This window comes from Balaenoptera acutorostrata, chromosome 11, assembly GCF_949987535.1.
Source record: "Balaenoptera acutorostrata chromosome 11, mBalAcu1.1, whole genome shotgun sequence".
In the NCBI taxonomy this organism is placed as follows: Eukaryota; Metazoa; Chordata; class Mammalia; order Artiodactyla; family Balaenopteridae; genus Balaenoptera; species Balaenoptera acutorostrata.
The window spans coordinates 11,493,476-11,519,075 of NC_080074.1; the positions used below are offsets into that span (position 1 = coordinate 11,493,476).

General features: G+C 52.1%; 1 protein-coding gene and 1 pseudogene across 2 annotated transcripts; both read right to left on the reverse strand.

Moving 5' to 3' along the window:
• Nucleotides 1–285: 285 nt before the first annotated feature.
• LOC103001316 (reticulocalbin-1-like) lies at nucleotides 286–2,212 on the reverse strand (annotated as a pseudogene).
• On the reverse strand, nucleotides 286–25,553 carry LOC103009057 (cytokine receptor common subunit beta). Of its 2 annotated transcripts, none has more exons than XM_028167302.2 (14): nucleotides 25,476–25,553; nucleotides 18,872–19,121; nucleotides 17,772–17,895; nucleotides 14,990–15,180; nucleotides 11,646–11,797; nucleotides 11,395–11,563; nucleotides 10,706–10,841; nucleotides 10,388–10,545; nucleotides 9,090–9,229; nucleotides 7,955–8,117; nucleotides 6,831–6,921; nucleotides 6,553–6,610; nucleotides 5,574–5,677; nucleotides 286–4,912 (listed from the first exon to the last, which is right to left on the reverse strand). In XM_028167302.2, the coding sequence occupies exons 2-14, from the start codon at nucleotides 18,945–18,947 to the stop codon at nucleotides 3,784–3,786; spliced, it is 2,691 nt and encodes an 896-aa protein (XP_028023103.2). In that variant the 5' UTR covers nucleotides 18,948–19,121; nucleotides 25,476–25,553; the 3' UTR covers nucleotides 286–3,783. The 2 variants fall into 2 exon arrangements, with proteins under 2 accessions (XP_028023103.2, XP_007165729.2); XM_007165667.2 differs by having other exon boundaries at nucleotides 18,872–18,961; nucleotides 25,476–25,517.
• Between the last annotated feature and the right edge of the window lie 47 nt (nucleotides 25,554–25,600).

The window sequence follows — 25,600 nt, forward strand, 5'->3', positions numbered from 1 at the left end:
AAAATGGTGGGGTGCCATGGAGAGGACAACAATACAAAGGAGAGCCTAGAAACTGACTAAGCATACACATGGATTTTCTATATCATAAATGTGACCTTTCAGATACATGGACGAAGAATGGGCAATTCAATCAATGATGCCAGAACACCCAGGCGACTCATTTAGGGGAAACATAAAACTGGCTCTCCGTTTCACATGCATATATTCCAAAATCACTATAACTTCACATGAAAAGCTTGAAACACAAAAAGAACCAGAAAAAAATACAACTTTGGACAAATGCAATTTTTTTTTTTTTTTTCCTCAGAGGGATCCTTTATTTCATTCACTTTCTCCTTATAAGGTGGAAGTTCAACCTGTAAAAGTTATTTCTTCCAGTTCAGCCAGTGGCTTGGAACACTGCTTTGTCAATTACATGGTGTAAGTGGTCCTGGGGCAGGTCCGAGGGGTGTGGATTCACCGGGACTGGATGAGATGGGTTCCAGAGCTCCACTAAGCAGGCTTTCCTAGGACCCTACTCCCTATTCCTATCAGAGATCAGCAAGGAAATGGATTGGATTTCTATTCACTTTTTCAAAGATCAGATCTGCTTCATTTACATGTCAAGAAAAATTTCTCAAGTATGGTAAAGTGTTTACCATTTTCCTATAGTTCTTCAAATGCCTGACATTCATCTTTTCTCCCTACCTTTAAAATTCCTTTCTTTTTCACATAAACTTTCTTAACTTCTTCTTATTGTAAAAAACAAAGACAAAAAACAAAAAACAAAGATGGGTGGATCTGTTGTGCTCATTAGCAGGTCCATATAGAAGAATGCGCAGAAGTTTATATGCCATTTACAGTAACAGCTCAGAGTACAAAGTCAAGAAGGAGAATCTGAAATATCAGCCTTGCTCTGAAAGAAGCCTGTGTAGGAAGAGATACCACTGAAGCTTAATCAGAATTTTCCCTCACCAATTACTTAACAGTGGCAAATGTAAAAACTCTGCAGTTAAAATACATAGCAGTCACTCCATATACTGCCCTCTCCCCGCTCACCCAACTTCTGAATAATAGGGCTTTTTCAAATTTTATTCCCCTTCAGTTCAAATTTCATGGAAAAAGCTAAAAAGTCATGTTTTAGCAATGTATCCCCATAGAGCATTGCAATTTACCAAGATTTTAATGTGTTTGGACAGAAACCTTACTCAAAGATCAGTGATGACTATTTTCCAGCAAATATTGAGTAAAAAATAATTTTAACCCCAATCTGAGGTGATAAACTTGCTTTTTGGGGGGACACAACTGCTGTAAATGAGACAGTTGTAACAATTATCCAGGACAATAAACGAAAGCCTATGACAGTCTGTCATATTATGGTGAATGTGCATCAAAGCTCATCATGGTTTTTGGTGAGATCTTCCCCATAATTAGTAGCCTGACTTCCAACAAACATGTTCCAGTTGTCCAAGATCTCCTCTTTAGTGAGCTTTTCATCCTTGTTTTTGTCCAACTCATACACCAGGTGCCTGCCCTCAGCCTGTGCGTGGTCATCGTCTTGCGGGAGGATTCAGTGGCGAATCTCATCTTTGTCCAGCTTCCCGTCCTTGTTCAGATCTCGGAATTCATTAAACTGCTCCCGTTCTGACAGCACCCAGTCTGGCTCAGGGCCAGTCTCCTCGTGGGAAAACATATCAGCAATATACTCATCCTGATCCACAAAGCCATCCCCATTCTTGTCGATGTCCTCCAGAGTTTCCAAAACCACAATTTCCTTCATATGCTCAAACTCCTCAGGGTGCAGAAAGGCGGTGAACTCCTCCCGGGTGGCTGTCTGGTCACCATCGAGGTCTGCAGCCTTGAACCTTCTCTCATCATGTGGCAGCATTTTTTTAAAGGTGTGATGATCTGAAGTATCATGAAACTCTGTGGGGTTTCCTAGGTAGTAACCGTAGGTGGCTTGTTTGTATCCTTCCCAGGAAATTTTATCGTCTTTGTCCCGATCATAATCTTTCCAGACTTTGGCGACATTATCGTAGATGCACCTTTTCTGCACCCGTTTGATCCAGGTTTTCAGCTCCTCGGTGGTGACAAAGCCATCCCCATCACTGTCAATTCGATCGACAATCTTCCCAAACTTGGAGTGTGGTTCGGACAAATGCAATTTTGAAGTGGGGAAGGGCTTTGTCAATTTGACACCCAAAGTGGAAGCGTGAAGAAGTTCACCCGTAGATCTATCTGATCACCCAGACAAGTCTACATTGAATACACCCAAAAGCGTCATGTACAAAATTAAGAGACAAACCACAAATGAGGAAAACAAATTTACACCATCTATGAAAGGCAGGAGCTAAATAGTTTTTAAAGCTTAATTAGAAAAAAGGGGATATCCAACACAACAAAGATCTTAACGGGCTTAGATCAGTAAAAAAAAATACAAACACCCAAGAAATATGAAAATATGTGCAAACTTGCTAGTTCTCAAATAATGCAAATTAAAACAATTTAATGCCATTTTTTTTTGCATATCAGAAAGGCAAAGATTTATGAAATTTGAATTTCAAAGGACCATGATCCCCAGCGTAAGCCAAGCCATAGACCAAAAGCCCCTCGTACGTGGCTGGTGGGCATGGGATTTGTAAGGTCTTTCTGGAGGGAGGGCAGCTGCAAGATTTGGACTATAAGCCCAAGAGTACATGCCTTTGGGTCATTTTCCTTTTTCCCTTGTTGAGCAGTTCTTTCCAACTTTTCTGCAGTCGACGTGGGTTCTGGACTCCCCTCCCCTCCTGAATTTCTCCAGGCCCCACCAGCCTGGATGTAGGAAGGAGATCACTTCAACCAGGAGCTGGCACTGCCCACTGCTCAGGTCAGTGGCCTCTACAAGATGCAGGGCCTGGGGTCCCTGAGGCTCCCCAGTCACCTCCGTGAGACTAGCAGGGCTCCTTGGGCGCTCAGAACAGTGCTTCTCACGCCATGCCCATTTCTTGGAGTGACAATGGAGGTTGGTGCTTTGCTACCATGTCTGGGCCTGCAGCGCCCGACAGAAGCATGCTGAGTCCAGAGCTGCTCTTCCAAGCCTGAAACCCCCAAGCCCTCACCCCATACCTTCTGCCTCCTGCCTCAGGGCTGGAATCTCTTCCCCTCCCCGCACTGGGCCACACCACAGGGTGTGACATGTGGGATCTTTGTTCCCTGAGCAGGGATCAAACCTGTGCCCCCTGCATTGGAAGGGCGGAGTCTTAATCACTGGACCGCCAGGGAAGTCCCCGGGCTGGAATCTTGTCGTGTGCATTCATGCCTGCCAGGGACAGACAGAAGTCCTCCATGAAACCAGATATGTCAGCATCTGAATAGGCTCTGACTGAGACATGGCATCTCAGAATACGCTTAGCCCAGACCTCAAACTCACTCTAATGATAAATCAGTGGAAAGAGAAGACAATAGGAAAAGCAGGGAAACTGGGAAAAAAGGAAAACGGGGGCAAATGAAATGAGTATGTGTATAAAGCTCTAATAATTCAGAACCTAAAAGAAGTGAATTTGAAAGAACAGTGTGTGTGTGTGCGCGCGCGCGCGTGTGGCAGAGAGGGAGGGAGAGAAAGAGGAGCTTGACCTTGCTGAAGGTCAAGGGAGGAGGTAGATGGTTGACTTGTTTTTCTGGTCTCCATGTTACAACATGGAAACTTCTTTTTGGCTTTGCGGAAAGGACCATGGAAGGGACCAGGGGCTGGCAGGAGGGAAAGGCAGGGCCAGAGGAAAGGCAGACCCTCTCCTTCTATTCCCCTCCCTCAACGTCTACAGGGTCTCAGCGCACCTCCCCAGGCCTGCTGACATCCCAAGGGGGTAGTGACAAGTAATCTTGCTGCTTCAGGGCTTTGAAGAGCTGAATGGCCGGCACCTGGGGAATGGCCTGAGATGGGGGCTTCTTGGCCTGGAACACCTGGTTGAGGTCCCTGATCTCAGGACAGGGTCCTGGGGAAGTGGGCTTACTCTGGGGTGAGAGAGGGCCAGACCCTGGACCAGGGAGGAAACAGTAGTCACCCACTTGCTGCAGGACGAGGAGCCCCTCGGGGGTTGGGGAGACTGAGAACACATCTGCCCGGGGCGGCCCTGGGCTCAGGACAGCACTGCTGGCTGCAGGAGGGGCAGGGCTGGCCAGAGGGGACTGGGGAAATTGGCCTGTGGTTGGAGGGAGCTCCACATAGCCTTCAAACTCTGGCTTCAGTGGGGCTAGGGATCCAGGGGGACCAGCGGCCAGTCCAGGACAGAGGCTGGGGTTCTGGTCTGAGGGGAGGCCCAGAGGGGGAGCCTGAGAAGGAGACGGGGCCCCTGTGGGTGGGGTGAATGTCAGATCTGCAGTGGTGACGTAACCAGTGGCCACAGTGCCTTCCTCAGGACCCCGAGAGCCAGTGGGCAGACCTGGGGGGGCCCTGTCCTTCGGGCCTTGACCACCCACCATCACGCCAGGCTCAGGAGGGGCAGGGCCTGCCCCTGACTCCAGGGAAGGGCTCCCCTCGGTGCCTGGGCTGGACCTCAGGTCCGCATCCCTGGCTTTGCCCGGCCCCATCACCTGAGCCAGTGGGACCAGCTGCACCTGCCCCCCTGCGGGCAGAAACAGGTACTTCGGGGACTCTGGGGGCTGCGACTTCCTGCTCGTGCCTGTCTGTAGGGGTCCCTGCTGGCCCACGATGTCAGGCAGGGAGTGGCTGTGGGGCGGCCCCAGGTAGGGGCCATTGAAATCAAAGCCGGAAGCCTGGCTCTCAGGCCGGCTCGAGGGGGTGGCCAGCTCTGGCGGGGGCCGGGGCGGCTGCTCCGTGGGGAGGTCCGAGGCGACCAGAGTCATGTCAGGCTCAGGTGATGAGTCACAGGCATCTTTAGGGTCCTCTGTGGTGAGAGGTGACACCTCACTGTGCCCGAAGTCTACAGGGGACGCCCTGTGGGGAGAACAAGGGCAGGGACATCGGCACCACCCTGGACAGACGCCTCAGCTCGCACACAGGGAGCCCTGGGGTGGGATGGAGGCCGGGCTCCCCCCAGAGCTCACAGAAAACGCAGAGCAGGGTGAGGGGAGGGATGCCGGAACAGGCAACGGGCGCTCCTTCAGCCTCGCTGTGGATCTCCCCCTCCAGCCTCCGTGCTCTCCTTCAAGGTCATGCTCTGCCAGCTGCGGCCCCTCCCACCTCCCGCTCCTTGCCGTCACCCAGCGTCAGCGCCCAGCCTGGGCTCGGCCATGCCCTCGGCCTTCACCTGCCCCACCTGCGGGTGAGTGGTGAGCCGGCCGCTCAGGTGCTGAGGCCACGAGGTTTCGCAGATCCTCTGCCACCCAGTGGGGCCGCGGCAGCGTGGCGTCTCCCTGGGCGGCAGGGCTGGGGGAGGTCATCTGCCCCAGTCTCCTGCTTCTGGCCCCGACCCTCCCTAAGCTGGGAATCGGGAAGCTCTTCCCTCCATCCAGCCGGGGCACCTCTTGCTTTAGTGCAGCCAGCCTCCCAGGACCTGTTCCTGCTGAGCCCCAGGCCGAGGCCGCCTCCCCCGAGCCCCCGATGTGCGGGGTGAACCACCGGCCCACCCCCCAGGGGTCCCTCGCCCGACACTCACCCCTCCGGCTGAGGGCGGCTGCCGCCCCAGGGCCCGCTGTGTGCGAGGCTCCCGCTGCCGACGACGCGCACGCTGTGTGGGAGCCGGAGCCCGGCGCGCCCGTTCTGGGGGGAGAGAGGGCGTTCGTGCCTGTGCGGTGGGGGCACCCCAGGAGGTGAGGTGGGGGCAGGGCCTTGAGGGTGGCGAGGGTTCGGGAGCCCCCAGACTTGGCGGCATCTCAGCATGAGCAGGACCGACCACGCCCTCCTGACACCAGGAAGGCAAGGCCAGAGAGGGGCTGGGACTTCGCAGGGGCCCTGGGACATCAAGGACGGGCAGCCTGTTCCCACGAGGACGCCCACCTGGGCTGTCCCTGTCTCCATGCTCACCCCTAGTCTTCTCCACACTGGCCGTGAGACCCTCCCAAGGCAGTCCTGGCCCTGCCTGCCTGACCAAAGGGCTTCCGCTCCCCACGTGCCGGCGCCCTCCCCGGGGTCCTCTCAGCCTCCCGTGCTGCGCCCCAGACTCACCGCCCACGCCCCTCAGGTCCCTTCTCCAAGGAGTCTTGTCTCCACCCTCCACTCGCCTTCTGCCAGCAGTGGCCTCTCCCCCCTGCCACCACCCTCCATCCTCCAGAGCTCAGCGCTGCTGTCCTGTCCTGGGGAAGCCACGTGGCTTCCCACCATCCCCCCTGCCCCCGATGTGACTAAGGCTCTCCTTGCACCCCCCTGGGTCCTGGCAACCCCACGCCAACCCTCTCTGCTGCTCCATGGGAGTCCCCGCGGGCGGGGTACCCTGTGCAACGGGGGGGGGGGGCAGGGGATCGCGGTGCTGGGCTTGCAGGGGCCGGCCCGGCTCTTAGAGCTTCCCAGCCCCTGCCCTGGCCACATACCACCCCTACTCAGGGCCCACCGGAAGGGGAGGAGGACACGGGCGTGGGGACGTGGGCGCAGGAGCACAGGGGCCCGGCAGCTCCGCCGCCCTCACAGCCTGCCCCTACCTGGAACAGGTGGCTCTTGCTGGGGCTGGGGATTTTCTCCTCCCACTTCTGGTTCAGCCTGGAAAGACAGCAGGGACGTGACCGCTGCCCAAGACCTCAGGGCAGCTGCCTCGTGCTCATGTACCGAGGTGAAACTAAAGCCCAGGGAGAGGACAGCTTTGACCAAGGCCCCACAGGGTGTGAGTTGCAGAGCAGAGAGTGGAGAAAGTCAGCTGTGGGGTCCCTGGCATCGTCTGGGGCCCTGGGTAGCGCCCTCCCCCATCTTGGAGTCGCCTTACCTGTACCAGTAGACTCCACAGAAGCGCAGGGACACGAGCAGGATCAAGGTGCTGATGACCAGGATGAGCGCCAGGACCCACATGGACAGCACTTCCAGGCAGCCAGGAGGAAAAAGGAGCATTAACTTTCGGGGAGGGAAAGGGCTGGGGGCTCAGGAGATGAGGTGAAGTTGCTGCCTTGGCATGCAGAAGGGAAGAAGAGGCCAGAAACAGACTAAGAAGAAGAGGGCATTTGTCTGAGCCACCCACAGTGCTGGATGGCTGGCAGGACACAGGGGGTTAGATCCTGTCCAGTAGCAGGTGTTGCTATAGGTGGGCAGTGACTGCAGCCAGAGGCAATCATAGGGCACTTCCTGAAGGTGGCAGCATACAAGGTGGTCGTCAAGAACAGGGAGGACTAGAGAGGCCGAGACGGGGAAAGGGGTGATGGTGGAGGAACCAGAAGGTGTAAAGGCCCATCAGGGGCCCTCACAACTCTTCACTTGACCTCAAGCCCCTCAGAGGCCGGGCGCCTCCAGGACTCCCCTGGTCTCCTTCCCCTAGGTCCAGTGGCCCAGCCCTTCTTTCTGCTTGGTTGGGGTCCTCTTCCTCGTGCTCTTTCCCTGCTACGGCTGGCTGAGACTGGGGACCTTGCTGCCAACACTTTTTCCTCTCTCTGCCACCACCTCCCGGACCTTGCTCTGTACTTGTCTCCTGGTGGCCGCTATGGTGATGGTGACAGATAAATGAAATTAGCAAGTGCAGATTGAGGGAAGGTTGAGAAATCATACCAAAGCTTTCCAATCCCAGGCCCCAGTCTGTAGTTCTTCATGGTAACAGAAAACTTGGGCTGAGTGGTCCCTGGGTAGTAGCTGCCACAACAGCTAATGAAAGCATGGCCATATTAATAGAGGGCTAAGGTCCAGGTTTAGGGAGACCTGCTGGTGAGACATGCTCTCCTCTGCCCTCCCGAGACCTCACCTGCAGTCTGTGTTGCACACCAGGTGTCACTTTCTCATCTCTAATGACACCTGGCAGGGAAGGATGCTAGCCTGGGGTGGGGTTACATCTCATGTCCATATCATCCCCGCCCTTGCCCAGTGGGGCTGTGCCTGGAGGGGTGAGTGGGGGCCGGGAGGACATACCCCACTCAGTGTCCCAGGAGCTCTCCTCACTCCACTCGCTCCAGATCCCGTTGTAGCCTCGGGGGTCAGGTTTGACTCTCACTCTGGCCTGATACTTGGTGGCAGACTCCAGAGGTGGCAGGCACATGCTGTGGGCGTTCTGGAAGTCCTCTGTCTTGGTCTCCTGTGGGTGCAGGTGTGTGAGCAGGTGTGTTGAGGTCTTGTGCGCGTGGGCACAGCTATGAAGCCCTCCCGCCTCAGCACCCCAGATTTCCTGCTGCCCATCAGTCGTCACCTTGTAGTCACATCCCCAGATCTGAGGCAACATCACTCCCACCGCGGAGGACCACACTCCAGTGCCCACAGAGGGACGGCACCCAGGCGGGATCAGGGACACCACCTCTTGCAATGCACCCCGTGACATATGACAACACTGAGGCCCAGAAACCCTGAGGAGTCAGTCACCGTGTCCCCCCTCAGCCTCCCAGCTCCTCTTGGGACAGCCTGGACCCTAATTATGGCCTTCCCAGGAGTACAGTGCAGGAGGAATGGACTCTGGACCCTTAGACAGATGTTCAGGAGCCCAGGGGCCACTTCCAGCTCCACTACTGACACACCCCCTTCTGGCCTCAGTTTCCCCATTTCCAGCCTGAAGGTCCGGGGCTGGCTCCGAGGTTTCTGAACTGGCCTCTGTGGAGCCCCAGGTTCTGCCCACAGGCCCTGATGGATACCTGGGGGTGGGGGCCAGATACTGAGTCCCAGGCTGGAGCCCTGCCCGCCTCGCAGGGAGCAGCTGTCCTCTTAGCAGCTGCACATTTGCATTCTGGATGAGATTCTCATGAAGAAATGTCCCCTTTATGACTTTTGAAAACCCTTCCTCCAGCTGTCTCTCGTCCTGATGTCTACACCTCCTTTGCAATTCAGGGTCACGTGTTCATTTTGGCCAAGTTCGCATCACCTCTGTGAGTCTCAGTTCCTTCACCAAGGGAAGGGACAGTGGCCTGCTGACTGCACAGGGGCATGACCGCCAAGTCCCAGTGGCTCCCTCTGACTGGGCACCTGCTGGGAGCCAGGACCCTGGCCGGTGGCACTCTCCCTGGTCTTTCTCGCTTCCCCCTTCCCCCATCCAGGCCACTCCTCGGGCACAGGCCCTCACCTCCCATGAGGCAGCTTCTTTCTTGTACTGGACCTGGAAGATGCAAGCTATGTGTTCATAGTTCATTTTTCCTTCTTTCCAGTGCAGGATGTAGCCATCTCTGCCCTTGGTCATGTTGAGGGTTGGAGGAGCCATCTGGACTGCAGGGAGGGAAAGTGTTAGAGAACATCATTTCTAACATTCCTCCAGTGGAATATCCCTTGTGTTCCATGCTGGTCACAGGTGCTCTCTCCACTGACCCAGGACCCCAGGTTTCACCATCTCAGGGTCTTTGCAGCCCCACTTCACCATGTCACCTATTTTGACCTGAGCCACCCTTCTCTTGGGAGATGCTGAGATACACTTGTTTTGTAGTGAAGTGACCAGAAGTATGGGTTACCCCTAGTATTTAAGCAGAAATAAAATTACTATTAATTTTTTCTAATCTAGAGTATTGACAGTGTTCTAAGCATTATTATTAATGGTAAACCTACATGAATTATTTCTCTCAATTCTGACAACAACCCTATGTAGTAAATACTCAATTTGTCCACTTCTCAGACAGAGAACTGAGTCCCAGAATGACTAGATAACTTGCCAAGGACAAGGAGCTAACAAGTGGCAGAGACAAAGATTGCAACCTGGACGATCCCAAAGAGTAAGTAGTGAATTCAAACCCAGGTGACTAGGGCAAATTGGCTGCTGTCTCTGACACATGCTAGAGATGGGGTAGAAGAACTTGATCATCATGAAGTAATGCAGGAGATTCCTTTGCATAAGGTCCTTGCTATGTACCAGGAATCAGGAAAATCAACCTGTAAGGAACTACCGTCCATTTGCACACACTCTAGTTCCCAGCTGAAGAAGTAAATCATAGATCAATTATCTTGAAGACTGAAAATATGTCAAGGGAGGACTTTGGAAACCTAAAAGAGAAAAATCAAATCAGGGAAAGAAAGGGAAAATGTGGGGGGGAGGACCAAGAGGCCATGGGCAACAGTAGGAACTTCAGAGCAGCTGCAAAGTTGGAAGGGAAAATAGAGTTAAAAGAATGAGGTCAAAGGTTTTAATATGGATATTCTTGAGAATATCAACTGCATCTTCCTTCATGTTATTTACCATTGTCATTGTTGCATTATTGCTACTTGAGAACTTTCAGGACCGATTGGAATCATGTTTGTTCAATGTGCTCCCTGGACTTTTCACTGAAAGTGACAAACATGAAGACTGGGCCATGAGGAACCCTGAGTTTCTACGGGTCACAAAGGAAACAGCGCTGTCACAAGACTCTCCATGCAGAAGGCTGGGGGCAAACTCACTGTTATCTGAGCTCTTTATAAGTTTCTCTTCCTCCTTTGGTCGAACAGAGACGAGGTACTGGCTGTGGTCCCTGGGCTCAGGCACGGGAATCTGGCAGCGGTGCCGTACGTAAGGGCTGCTGGTCTCCTCCGTCCGCACTGGGGAACATTCTTCCTCCCTGAGGATCACGGCACAGGCGAGGGCAGGGGGAGGCAGGGCCACGTGAGGGATGACACCTCCGGATGAACTGGGGCATCTGCTGGGCCCCCAGGGGCAGGATGGGCCAGGAGGGGGCTAGGCCTAGAGGAGCAGAGGGGACAGAGGCAGGGGACACTCACCTTGCACTGGGGCTGGACTTGTAGAAGAGAGTGAAGAAGACCGAGCTGGCCACCTCGGACCTCACTTCCCAGGAGCAGCTGAGCAGGGCAGCCCCGTTGAAGAAACACTGGAGGTTCTGGGGCTGGGACTCATTCCCTGGGAGGGAGACAGTCCCTCATTCAGTCCTCATTCAGTCATTCCCTAACCCTCAGTCGGCCCACCATGAGGCTCATCACAGAGAGACTATGGGCATTGGGGCCAAAAAGACCAGGGGTTAAACTCAGCCCGAAGGGCCAGCTGTGTAAGCACAGCTCAGAGAGTGAATTCTGTGAGCCTTCACACCCCGCTGTGCAAAGCTGGGAGGGCATGTCAGCCTCAGGGTTTGGGAATTTAACACAATCACGTTGGTATGTCTGCGTATGGTGCAGCTCTCACGAAAACACAGATGCTCATATGCCATTGTGATTAAATTGTAATTGTTCCTCCACAGAAAGTGGGCAGCAAACTGGGGCCCAGAAGTGAGTAAGATGCAGCTGCTGCCTCTGCAGAGTCACAGTAGGGACGGGGTGGGCCAGGGAAGTTACTCTGAACACATGGCTCAGAGCCTCCGTGGATCCCACGGTGCGGACCCCTGGACGCCTTCTGTCCAGGAGCTGTAATGAGCTGCCCTCCCCACAGGGGGGCGCCGTCCCTATTCCGACTCTGTTACCTGGTTGGGAGGCCCAGCGAACCTCCGTGCTCCACTGACTGGGCCGTCCCGAGAGCCCCGAGCCCGGGGCCAGCCTGGTGCGCACTCGGGCCACATAGGTGCTGCTGGGCATGAGGTGCTCTGGCCCCAGGATGGCCCGGGAGGAGCTGGAGTAGATGGTGGGCGCGTCCTGGGGGAGAGAGGGGCTGCTGGAGCAGGGCCGGCTGGGCCAGGTCCCCGTGGGCGCAGGGCACAGTTGGTGGCGTCCCTACCTCCCAGGAGTCCTGAAGCCGCCTGTAGACCACCTCAAACTCCAGGCTGGACAGCCAGTGGCTCTGGGAACCCCCATGGGCCACACTCCAGGACAGCAGGAAACCGTCCCCAGCAGCACGGATGTTGAGGTCCTTGGGTGAGGGGGGCTGCACTGCAGGGAGAGGAAGGAGAGGGTCCCTAAGGGGCTGGACGACTGTGTGGGAGGTTCAGGGCCTGCAGGGCCCACGTGTGGACAGACCTGGGTTCCAGGCCAAGCACGGCCCCCACGGACTGAGCAACCTTGGACAGACCCCTCACCTCTGTGGGCCTCAGACCTTCATCTGCTACATTGTGAGGATTCAATGTGTATGTGAATGAAGATGTGCAGATTGCTGGGCGCACAGAACATAAGCTCCGTACAAAGTGCCGGCAGTTACACTCCAAGTGGAGCTTCCTTCTGTCCCCGCTGCCCATGAGGAGCTCTGTGTGGCCTCCTTCCCAGCAGAGGGCGCTGTGACTCATGTTACTCTCTCTCCTGTCCACACTTTCTTATTTCCAGTGTCCAGTGTCATCCTGCACTTCTCAGTGCCCAGCAGACGTCTCCTCCTCTAGAACATTCTTGGACCCTTCCCCCAGGCAGAATCCCTTTCTCCTTTTCCTGCCCCACCGTAGCACTTTGTATGGTCCTTAACAACCCTGGAGGATATAGATGGTTCCACATCTGTCCCCTCAAGTAGTCCAGGAGCTTGTGGGTGTCAGGGGTGGGGTCCTGACCCCCTTGCCTCTCCCTGGGGCCTGAGATGAGTGGTTCATTGAATATGGGGACAAAGTGAATGAATCAATGAAGGAATCAATGAATGAGTACATGTAGGTCCACCTTCAGAGACTTTTCATGAAATCATTCCATCACCAACAGCAAGCAGACACCTGCTGGGACCTACAGGGTTGGGTGTGCAGATTCATCCATGAATGGCATGGCTGCAGACTTCCTGAAGCTTCTATATCTGAATGCTGAGAGATGGCTTTCCAACACAAAAAATTCCATAAGAGCCAAACGAGATGTCAATATTCTATGCCGGACAGGGGACAGGGCATGATAGAGCGTGTCAAAGCTGGAGCCTCAGAAAATCTTCAGCCCAGAATGGCAGATCCAGAGCACCGCTGCCCCACCCCAGCCACAGCAGGCATCACTAATCAATCATGCACTCCTAGCCCCTGAGCCTGTCATGCAGTGGGACTCCTTGTCAGCCTGGAGCCCTAGGAAGCTGCTCCCAACAGAACAGACTGGGAAACCAATGGAAAACCTATTCATCCAACCTGAGAGATGTAGTCCACGAGCTCATTTCACAGGTGGAGGTGACAGAGGAAGTGAAATATCCAGATCTCCACATGTGCAACCTCAGAGCAGATCAGATGCACATCTCTCCGTTCCCCAGCACCTCAAGGCCTCCCTGATTCATTGCCTAAATGGTTTGGGCTAAAACTGAGCTTCCCACGCAACATATGCTCCAGCAGGCAAATGCCACACTGCCCTCCCCATTTCTAAGTGGTCCCCATCTCAACCATGACACCTGTCATCACCCAATAAGCTTCACAGGGCCAGGGACACTGACGACTTGTTCACTGCTTTCCTGTATGTGCAAGTGTTCTATTGAAGAGCAGTTTAATGAATGAATTGCTTGTATATCCTAACTTTGATTTGTATCCCTCCAATTTCCCATCCCTTGGCCATAAGGCGATTGAACCCTACCATTTCTCTCTGGGATGGATACCTTAGGCCACATTCTCAGCTCCATCCTCCCACCCCCTCCTGTCCCCTGCCATCTACACTGTGCATCACCCACCTCTGACGTCCTCACACCCACATCTGATCGTGACATGCCCTTTCAGTGGCTCTCCATTGCCTAGATGTTGACCCCTAAACAACTCCTTTGCAGAACACAGAAGCCTCTCCAGGTCAGGCCCCTGCCTTCCCTGCCCCCTCCTTACCACTGCCCAGTCCTCTTGAAGTTGATGCTTCTGAGACACAATTATTTACGGTTTTCCCAACCTGCCTCGTCCTCCCGAGTCGCCCAGCTTTTGCACATACTTCTTGCTCTGCCAAGGATGCTCTTCCCACTCTCCTCCCTCCCACCCTTCAGATCTCCCTGCTAAGCTCCCTGCTTGGGGAAGCCTGTCCTGACCTCCCAGGGGCTCCTTGTCCACTGCCCCTCGGCACGTGGCATGCACCCACCTTCAGTAAGTGATCACACCCGACAACATCTGGTGTGTCCTGCCCTGTACGCTCTGAGCTCCACCGGGACGGGACTCCTTCTCATCCATCAGACACATGTTTTGAGATATTGTTTGGAGTGAATTCACCACAGCCTAACCCATCCCCTCCTCCAGGCAACAGCTCTGTGCTGCTGTGATGATCAGAGGCAGGAAGCAAAGGCTGGAGCCCCTTCCCCATCCGACACTTGCAAGGAGCAGCAGCTGGCCCAGGGTTTGGGATCCAGGACAATAAATTCAGACACTAGCATCTGAGTACCTAACCTTGGGCAAGTTCCTGCTCTCTCAGCCTGTTTCATCATCTGTGAAATGGGGTAAAAAGTAGTGCATGACACCACACATTATTGTAATGATTAAATAAGATCAAGTCGTGTTTCCTGCAGATTTCTAATTTTTAAAAATGACCCCATGTTTATTTCAGGGTCATTCTAAGCACAAATATAATTGAATTAAAGTGATGAAAGTGCTGGTTATATTTCTGTCTGAGGTACAGTTAAATGAAGCCCGACTATTTATATAAAATGATCATCGACTCCCACCCAAGACCACTGACTTTCTTAGGCTCTGTGGACGCGCAGTGCACACAGTGGGGGCCACGCAGCGAGGGCAGTGAGGGGATGACCTCCATCACCAACGTGCAGGGAGCGCTCGGCAAGTCCAGCCCATCACTGTCATGATGGTTCATGGTGGCACTTTGGAAAAGTTACATAATTGCTCTGGGTCTCAAATGCCTCATCTATTAAATGGGTTGTCACAGAAGTTCCATGAGACCAAATTAATGAAAGAATAAAGTTTGTATCTGACTAGGAAGGACTGTTCTTCTAGAGGGGAAGTCTCAGGTCTGGAAGGCAATAACTTGGCAGGTGCTGGAGCATCGGGGAGGGGGTGGGTACCTTTGGCTGGGGCTCCTCACCTTGAACCTGCCCCAATGCCTCCATCTAAGGAGACCGTATCCTCTTCCCCCAAGAACCAAACCCAACTCAAGCCGGTGTCTACACCCCTTGAAGGATCTCCCTTCCTGGCCCATCTCTTGCAGCCTGGACACCCCTGTCCACACAGGGGACCACCCTCGGCCAGGGCCCCCAAGCCTCACCATGCTGACTCAGAGTAACGGTGAGCTGGGTGCCCAGAGGCTGGTCCGGTCGGAATGAGAAGTAGTCATGGTCAGCAATGACAAAAACTTCGTAGGGAATGACACATATTCTGGGCACACAGCCGGGACAATGGCCATCGAACCAGGGCATGCCATCACTGAGATCGCAGGACACTGGCTGTGGAAGGCCCCTGTCAGGAGAAGACGCAGGTTAGCCCAGAGAGAAGAAGAATCACTCATTCACAAACATTATTGAGTGGTTCCCATGTGTAAGGCTTTGTTTAGAATCAGGGGGCCTGGCAGGGAACAAAACACACACAAATCCCTGTCAACAGAGCTGACATCCTAATAGAGGGAGACACACATGAAACAACTGAAGAAACTAGGTCGTGTGTCAAATGGAGAAAACTGTGCAAAGACAAGTCAAGAAGAAAAGAGGTATGAAGAGGCCAGAAGGTCTGGGTTGGGGATACAATCTGAAATAAGGGAGGCAGGAAAGGTCTCTTAGAAAAGGTGACATCTGAGCAGAAACTTGAAGGAGATGAGAGAGGACTCCATGCAGATTCTGAAAGGGGATTTCGGGGAAAGGGGATTTCAGTTAAAGGGAACAGCAAGTGCAAAGGCCCTGGGGTAGGCACAGGTTTGGAGTGCTGTATAACTAGGCAGTTAGTTAACCAGTGTGCACAGAGTAGAGATGTAAGGGTGGGAGGTCTAGAAGACTAGGTGTGGGAGGTGATGGGAGGCCAGTGCTCAAAAGGAATTTAAGGAAATTTGATTATTTTGATTTCACTGGAACTGGGGGAAATTCAGAGTTATGAGCAAAGGAGTGACATTTTGGCATGCTTTGAAAGGATTCCTCTGGCTCCTGGGCTGTGGATAGATTGGGTTGCAGGGGGTGGCAATATTGGAAGTGGAGGGACCAGTTAGGAGGCTTTTGGACTATCTCAGTGATAGGAAGTGTTTTGAACCATAGTGTTAGCCAGATTCACATTCTATTTGAAGATAAAGTTGACAGCATTTGCTGATGGATTCAATGCTGTGGTGGAGAAGGAAAGGAGGGAAAGGGGACTGAAAAACAAAAACCAAAAAATAAAAAACCTCCCATTTGTCTGGCTTGAGCCCCTAGGAGCTCCCATCCAGTGAAGTGAGATGAGGATCTGGAACAGGGACCTTCTTTGGGGGGCAGAGCAGGAATGTGGTTTGGGACATTTGGGGTTGAAGACACCTATAAGGGATGATGTGGAGAGGCAAGTGCACCTACGGGTCTGGAACTTGGGGGAAGATCTGGGCTGGAGAGAGCATGTAAGGGTCATAGCCATAGTCTGAGGCTGGATCTCTGCCACTGGATCCAGATACAAGAGTGGAGGTCCAAGAGCCCTGGGACATCTCACGCTTCAGGGAAGAGACACAAGAAGAGAACAGACTAGGAGATGGAAAAGGGTGGGCCACGGAGACATGGGGAAGGACCAGGATGCTGGCCGGGGTTGGGGGAGGGAGGTGCCTCAGCAGGACCCCATGCTCAGGCCCAGTCAGTCCCAGTCAGGTGCTGCCTACAGGTCCGTAGGGAGAAGGCCAGGACTGACAATTGATTTAGCACCAGGAAGGGCAGCGCTGACTTCAGCAGGAGCAGTTTAAGTGACCTGGTGGGGGCAGCAGAGTCCTGGGGGAGTGGGTTCAGGAGGGTGTAACTGAGAGACACTGGCTACAGGGGTCTAGACAACTCTTTAGAGGAGGTTGCCTCAGAGGCAAGCAGAGGAGAGAAGGGCCCGGCTGCAGGAGATGCGGCTCAGGAGGCTCCGGAGCTGCAGCCTGGTTGGCATCTGAAAGTGGATCCCGGGAGCGGCCTGTCGATGGCATGGGGACAGTGGAGACTGTGGTGGCAGCGACGTCCTTGAGCAGCAAGACCAGGTGGGAGCCCGGCTGCAGCCTCAGACAGCCTGGGACAGGGCAGATCCTGCAGGGCGGGGCCAGGAAGGCAGCAGACGTGTGAGGTGGGGGGCTAGGGGTCGGGTGGGGGGATCTGTTGTCCCCGAGCAGAAGGAAGTGGGTCACAGCTAAGGGTGGGAGGTGGGGTGGGGGCTGAGGACAGCGGACAAGGGAGACTGAGGCTCCCGGGAGGGCAGGAGAGAGAGCGGAAGGGCAGTGACGCCGTGGGGTGAGAGCGGCGTCTTCCCAGGGGCGGCCTCCAGGGGACACCCCAGACCCTGTGATGCCAGCTGTTTCACTATTTCTGTTATGGTGAGTCAGACTCTCACCAAATCCCAGAATGGTGGGAGCACATTCCCTAATGGGGTAGGCCCCGGAGACCAGGTGAGGAGAGAGGAGAAGCCGCCACTCTGGAGGTGGCAGGGCCCAGGGGGCGCGTGGAGCCCAGCCATGCAGGCTGGACGCAGGACACTGGTCCCGCTCAGGCCACTTCCCCACCGTGTGGCCTGGGGGAGGGACCTCACCTCCATGGCCTCGGTTTCCTCATCTGTGAATTGGGCATCATATCTCTGCCCGCCTCACAGGGAGGATGAACCAAGATCGATTGCTGCCTGGTGATCTTGTTCAGTTGTGACAAAACAAGAGAAGATTATCACCATCACCATCATAACAACGATATTAACACAGGAGGCTCTTCCCCCAAACCTGATGTCAGACACCAGCCCGCGGGCCTGGCAGGCCGCCTGGTGGGGCAGCAGCTCCTGGGCAGAGGCCTCCCCGTCCAGCCCCGACCCCGGCACAGTCCCCACAGCAGAGGCCCTTCCTGCCCTCCGGCCCCAGGCCCGGCCTCACTCGCCTGTTCAGCCTGCGGTGGAGGGTCACGTTGACCAGCCGCTGGGCGTCCTGGGTGTCCGCCCACCTGCAGACAATGCGGCTGGTGTAGTCGTTATGGCAGCGCAGGGTCTGCAGGGGGAAGGTCCCTGACAGGGGGAGGCAGAAAGGGGGTCACACCTCTCCCCTCCAGATGTCCCTTGTCACCGCCCCTCCCAGCCCCTCCTGGTGTGTGGCACTGGGGAGGCGTCTCCCAGAGTCCCGTAGAGGCTCCTGGAGGCCAGACAGAGGTCCCCAGGAGCCTTGGGCGGGGCTGGGGGCTCTGCAGCTGTGAGGGTGCCAGCCGCGGACCCTCCTGTCTGCACAGAAACACATAGTCTAGTTGATTCACAGTATACGTCCTGAGCCCCCGCCTTGCCCTGCTCCTGGAACAGGGTCCCTCCCACCCCAGGGTGTGGACATGCATCAGGCACAGGCCCTGCCCCTGGGCCCCTGGGTGCGTGCAGCCTGGGAGCAGAGGCACAGACCCGCCCCTAAGGGGCGGTGTGGCATGGCCCTCCTCTGGGCCGTCCCCACCCTGCTCTCGTGGTCAGCTGCTGGGAAAGGGAGCGTGGTCTCCAGTGCTATCAGGGGAGCCAAGTTCTCAGCGAGCCCTTGGGGAGGGGGGTTCACGGGCCTGAAGAGCCCGGGGAGCATCTCAGCAGGGCCTCCAGGCAGGAGGAGAGACCCCCCAGGCCGAGGGTCCCCAGGAACAAAGGCGTCGAGGTGGGAATTGGTTAAGGCCGTCTAGGGGCTGGTGTCTGGGGGCGAAGTAGGGTCAGGGAAAGGACTGGAATGGCCAGCCAGGAGGTCAGAGGCCTCAAATGTCGCAGGGAGAAATGTGGGCAGAGAAGCCACACGACTGGAGAGGGCCTTTACAGGAGGCCAGAGAAGAATGAGTGGGAGTGTGGGAGGAAGGAAGAGGGGACTCGGGGGACGACCAGGAGAGACGAGAACCAGCAAGGGTTGCGGGGGGGCAAGGAAGGAAGGGAGGGAAGGCTGGAGCATAGGGTCTGGAGCTTCCTCGGGGATGGGGCCCAGCAGTGGGGAGGGGCAGGGAGAGGGGGAGGGAGCGATCGGGCTCACCTTGGGCCCCTGCCACGCAGGGCCCCCAGCAGAGCACCAGCAGGGCGAGCGGGAGCAGCCCCCGGGTCAGAGCCATCTCTGGAGTCAGCTCTGGAAGAGCAGGAGGCTGGCTCAGGTGGGTCCAGGTCTGGGTAGGGTCTGGGCTCCTCACTGCTTTAGAATCTTGTGTTCCTCCCCAGCTGGGGGCCAGGCCAGACCCATGTCCTCAGCCCTTGGGGATCCTCTTTCCAGGACCCTGCCTCTTCTAGGCCTGCGGAAGGAAGTGTCAGCCCTTGGGACTCGGCCCACGTGGTGGGGCGGACCCAGGAGTGGCCCTGATGCCTGGGCTTCAGCTCTCACTGCTGCCTCAGCCTGGCACCTGGGACAGTCCCTTCTCCTCGGCCTCAGTGCCTGGGACGTGACCGTGAGGGAGATGCACTTAATGGCCTCTGAAGATGTGGGTTCCCGCTGGATCGCACATTGGGTACCCTGTGCACCGGTGTTGAGAAAAATCTAAGAGGGAGGCCTGGTATTTGATTTGTCCCCAGGTCCCCCTGGGACTGACCCACATCTGCTTGGGGGAGTCACTGGGTGCTGGGAGTGTGGTCCTCCTCTGGATGTGAGCACATGCACGCTCGCACACACTCGCTCACACACACGCAGGGGCCTGGGGCTCTCCCCACCCTTTTCCATTTACCTCATTCCTCCCACACCACCCCCTGAAATGCCAGTTCCCTTTTCTCCGCAGAAGATCGGGGATTTCCTCTGTTCATTTCTTCCAGCCCTGGGAAGTACCAGGAGAGTAGAACAGAGATGACAGTGACTCCTTTTCCGCCCGTAAGATTGTCTAAAATTTCACGCAAGCTGTACACATGCACACCAGAAGTTGTCTTGCTGGGAAAAGCATGGCCCTGGGCTCAGCCAAACTGACTTTCAACACAGGCTGTGCCCCTCCCGTGCATTGGCTGACTCACCAATGCTCCCTGAACCTTGCTCTCTGCATCTGTAAAATAAGCACAACCCAACGTATCTCACATGGTGGTCATGAGGAGAACCAAACTCAATGATGTTTACAGGGTGGTTAGTCCAGGAAATGCTCAGGAAGGAAGAGTGGGTTTGTCTGGAGCTGGGGGACAGTATTGTCCACTTTAGGTCCTGCAGGGGGCAATGCCATGGCAGGCTTGGGAGAGTCTGTGTGAGCTGGTGCAGCTTGCTCTGCCTACCTGTAACTTGCCTAAAAACTCAGAGCTTCTCTTTGGGTCTTAGCACAAATGTAAATACTGCACATGCAAAGAGGTCAATTCATCTGAAAGTCAGTTATAGGTTTAACACAATTCTAATCAAAAATTAACAAGATTTTTTTTTGTGTGTGGGAACTCAGAAGAAAAAAAATATATATGTGAGGACAGTTAATGAGATTTTTTAAAATAAGGAGTCTCATAGAAAACAAACTTATGGTTACCAAAGGGCACGTGGGGGAGGGATAAACTGGGAGTATGGGATTAACAGATATACACTACCATATATAAAATAGATAAACAACAAGGATTTACTGTATAGCACAGGGAACTATATTCAATATCTTGTAATAAACTATAATGGAAAAGAATCAAAGGTAAAAAAATATAGATATATACATATATATGTACCACCAAATCACTTTGCTGTATACCTGAAACCTACAAAATATTGTAAATCAACTGTACTTCAATAAAAATAATGAGTCTCCACCTAATGGCAAAATCTATTGCAAAGGTCTAAGTAGGGGCTTCCCTGGTGGCGCAGTGGTTGAGAGTCTGCCTGCCAGTGCAGGGGACACGGGTTCGAGCCCTGGTCTGGGAAGATCCCACATGCCACGGAGCGACTGGGCCCGTGAGCCACAATTACTGAGCCTGCGCATCTGGAGCCTGTGCTCCACAACAAGAGAGGCCGCGATAGTGAGAGGCCCGCGCACCGTGATGAAAAGTGGCCCCCGCTTGCCACAACTAGAGAGAGCCCTCGCACAGAAATGAAGACCCAACACAGCCATAAATAAAAAAAAAAAAAAAAAAAAAAGTCTAAGTAAAGCAATGGGTTTTCACACACACACACACACACACACACACACACACATATGATAAATCAATGGACATACTGACCAGACAAACTCTATTTCACCAGAGAATGTACTCTGTGATGAAGGAGGAACCACAAATCAGTGTGAAGTGATGGAATAATAAAAAGTGTTGAGACAATTGAATAACAACATAGAACATATCAGCCTAAATCCCTACCTCACACCATTCTCCACATATCAGGTCAATGAAATGTATGTAGTTAAATCATATGAAACTTGCAAACCATAGAAGTGAATCTTTGAACTATTTAAGCTTCAAAGCACTAGAAGATATCAGAGAGACAAAGGCTGACAGAAGTGCATAAAAGTGAACTCTTCTGTATTTTATAAAAATAACTGAGCCGTAAAGCAGAGGACAAATTACAAAATAAATGTGTTAGAAGTATGGAGAACAGGTGACTACCTTTACACTGTAAATAGTTCGAACAAATTAATGGCATCAAAGGACACACGTCTAAAAGACACATACATGCACAGAATTCATATTAGTGGCTAACAATTATAAAATGCTTACCATCAACCAGGCACTGTACTAAGGGCTTTACAGATATTAATACAACAATGTGTAGGTTAAAATCTCCACTTTGTAGTTGAGGAAGTCAATGTAGGGTCCATGATCATACAGCTAGTAAGGAACAGGCTGACATTGAAGCCCACAGCAAGTTGGCTTTAAAGTTTATGTTCTTAACCACTATGCCAATAGTGGTGGTATTTCCCAATTATTGGTATCATATGTGTCTATTCTGACATATACTGACCCAGTAGACACTTCTACAGACATGCACAGATACAGCAAAGACAACACAAAACTTTAAAACATCTTAATTAACATCCTCAGGGAAATTTGAGAAATCATAGCCATTTAAGAACAGACTGCTATTCAAAGAACAAATAAACAGAGTTCTTGGAATCTGAAGGTATGAGATCCATAAAAAACAAACGAACAAAGAAACAAACACCACAACTCAATAATGGGCTAAATCACAGAATTAACACTATAAACCGTCATGTTACAAAGGTAAGTATTGAAGACAGCAAATAAGCAAGGAGATGGAAAGTCTTAGAAAAAAGTTGAGACCTAGAAAAGAAATCCAGGAGTTCCAACATCTAGAAGCAGAAGACAGAGAGAATTGAGGGCAGATATGGCAGACAGTGGCAGCTACCTAGCTGTCCCTTTCCTCCTTGGTAACAGAAGCTCAAGTTTTAGCTAGGTTTATTGCTGCACAGAATAAAAGATTATATTTCCTACACTCTCCTATTGCTAAGTGTGGTCATGTGACAAAATGTCCAAGAAGATGTGAGTGGAATCATTGGGTGTCTCTTCCAAGACAGGCTGCTTAAAGGAAGTTGGCTCAGGTAGTAGGAATCCATTTTTGCCCTCCTGCTTTTTTTCTTTCCTCTAGTCTGCAATTTGGAAGTGATGGCTGGAGCTCCAGCAGCCATTTTGGATTATGAGATTATCTTGAGAGTGGAAGTCATATGCAACAGAAAAAGAGGAACCTCGATCCCTCTTCTCGCTGTGGAACAGCCATACCAGTCTGAGACTGCCTACCTCTGAACATCTGCTATGTGAGGGAAAAAATAAACTTCTATATTATTATGCCACTGTTATTTGGGGATTTCCATGTGCAACCAAAGAGATACACTTGGAAACAGAAGAAAAATTCACAGGGCTTTAAAGGAGACGATAAACCACTAAGTGAAAAGCAAGATTCATTTTTTTTAATAGCACCAAACTCAGTCACATGCTAATGAGCTTTCTGTCATCAAAGAGTAAAAGGGTAATCCTAGAAGCTTCCAGAAGGAAAAAGACAAGCAAACAAGTTATTTTCAATGAAAAAAGATCAGGTTGGCAAGATTCTCTCACAAGTGACCTGGAACTCTAAACAGATAGTAATGTCTTGAAAATACTGAGAGGAAAATATGTTTGAACCTAGAATCTTAAAAAGTCAAGCTTATTTTGAAGTTCAAGGGCAAAAACCCACAACATTTTGGAAATGTAAGGACAATGAAAGCTTTTCAGATGTTTTCTAAGAAAATTAGTCTAGTGTGGATTTCAGACTAGGAAAGAAAGACAGCATGTGATACTGGAACCAGTGTTGAGAGAAGAAACCAATAAGACTTATAGTTAAGTAAAGAAGAATTGTTACTGTATAAAGTGAAAATAAATAAATGTATGGTAACAATATTGAAGTAAAACTAAGATGATTTTAACATGGGAGTTGGCTGTGAGGTTAAGGGTGAAAAGCAGAGGAGAACTGAAAGCTTGCTAAGGATCTTGTCTGGTTTTGGAGGAGCGTATATATTCTAAGTAAGCCCAAATGCTGATGGAAAATGTAAGTTAAATATGTGTATTTAAAATGTAAGGGTTAAAAATCACTAAGAGTGAGGGGTAAACATGGGAGCAAGAGGATGGTAGGGAGGGGCAAAGAAGAAGGAGGGAGAGGGAGAAAGAGGTGAGAAAAGCCAAAAGCTTTCTCACTCAAAATAAAATAATCATGTAACACAAAAATTCCCAAACTCATGAAGAAATTTAATGATAAAAGTAAAAACTGGAAAAGGGAAAAAAAAATCAAAGCACAAATTCACTCCAGACAAAAACAATTTCATAGGACAATCTGACAAAGACTTTAAGAATGCATCAACTCTATTCATGATTAAAAGAAATAGATCAACAGATTAAAAGGAAAAAAAGGATAAGTTTATCTTGACAGTTGCTCCTAAATTTTTGGTAATACAAAAGCCATTCCTGATTAAACAAAGAAATAAACCTTGGCAAATGAGGAACTGAAGGGAACATTGGCAAAGATATAAACCTTGGCAAATGAGGAACTGAAGGGAACATTGAAGGGTATGGCGCCCATCATCAGGGAAAGGACATAGCCAAGCAAGAACCAGATAATTTTCATCCATTACATTGGACACAATTAAAAGATTGTTTCCCTAAAGAGAAATCAGCTTTTTTATGCACGACTGTGAGGTGTATGTTAGTTCAGCTACTTTGAGGATGGTTTGACAATATCTATTACTATTTTAAACGTGCAATCTCTTGCCCAGCAATTCTGCTTCTAGGAATCTGGGCTGCAGAAATACTTTCACAGGTGTAGAAAAATTGGAAATCACGTAAGGGTCTAGCTACATGGGATTGGGTAAACTGTGGGGTGTCTATACTAATAAATGCTATGCATCTCTTGGGGCTAATTTATGAGTTAAATCTCCATGTGTTATTCTGGAACGTTGTCTAAAATGTAATATTAAGTGGAAAACTAAGTCAGAGAACAATATGTATGTTATTATCTCATTTATGTACTCCCAATTTTTAAATTTTTAACAAAGAAGATATCCATATATTTACTTGGTTAGTATTAAATACGTTCATTAAAGAACTCATGAAGTATCCTGTAGTATTAGTGGATATAGCACAACATAAGTAAAACTAATGAATGAAAAAAAGGGTGACCAAAAATTAATGGGAAAGGTTTTACTCATTATAAAACCATTAGAAAACAGGGAAGATGATAAGTAGAGAAACTTAGAATCTGTTTATACAAAAGTATAACAGTGGGGCCTTTGAAGACTTAACATCACACATTTGCAGCTTGTCACTGGAGCCTGTCTGGCGAGTGTCCACAGGCTTGTACCCCCGTGGGGACCCACAGAAACACCTGCCCTCCCATCCACAGGGCAAGTGCACGCACCCGGAGGCAGACACCCCCAGACGCCCCCCACTCAGCCAACACACTCCAGTACAGGGCATCCACACCTGGGCCCAAACCCAACTAAGCAACAGTGCGTCAGGGAGGAGTGCGACCGTAAAGAAAACATTCTTGGAGGGGGGAAGACAAGTCTCTAAGGAAGTAAGGGACTGGGCGTCTTCTTATCTTCCCAAGTGATCTTCTCAACCCGCACCAAGCTCTGCGCCTGGCCACAGCAAGGCTCCCGGCTTCATCCTCTGTCTCCCAGTATCTCTCCATCCTTGTGGACATCCACATATGCATATGCGTATGCACACGCGCACACACACACACACACACACACTCTCTCTCTCTCTCTTTCTGAACCAGGATGTCAGGAACTATCAGTGCTCTCCCCATTCCAGACGTGAGACAGAAGCCCAGGGCAGGATATTCCCACTGCCACCAACACCTTCGTGACACCTTAGTGACAAAGCAAAGACAACGGTACACAGGGGTCTGACTCCCAGGCCTGAGCTCTCCACCGCCCCAGGCATCTTCTCTGCTGCCAGGACAGTAGGATCCTCCAGTGAGGCCTGGAACCCCCCAAAGCCCCTCATACGAAACCCAGGCAGGTCGGCCCTCACTGTCTCCTCGTCCACTGGCTGCCTAGGAGTCTGGGTTCAGGACTTCTCAAGAGGCCAAGCCCTAACCTCCCAAGTCCCCAGAGCACACCTGTCCACTCAGCACCCCCAGGCTCTCCCTGTCCTTTCCATCCCAGACTACCCCTGCTCCCCACCCTGCCCTTTAGCCTACCCCCAAAGCCGGGCCGTACCTCTTTGTGCCGGGACAGACGGACCTTCTGCTGGAGTCTCCAGGCGGCAGCCAGCCAGACTCTCAGTCTTCCTATTTGTGCTGACGTCATTAGGAAACAGAGAAGCTGAAAGAGGAAGCGGTGCT

Bases quoted from the DNA above. Each gene is read 5' to 3' on its own strand.
- LOC103009057 (XM_028167302.2), bottom strand. From the start codon at position 18,947: ATGGCTCTGACCCGGGGGCTGCTCCCGCTCGCCCTGCTGGTGCTCTGC. The intron at 8,118-9,089 runs GTGAGGGCCTGT...CTGCACCCACAG, and splicing joins AAGAAGCTGCCTCATGGGAG to GAGACCAAGACAGAGGACTT. The intron at 6,922-7,954 runs GTATGTCCTCCC...GCTGCCTGGAAG, and splicing joins CTCCTGGGACACTGAGTGGG to TGCTGTCCATGTGGGTCCTG.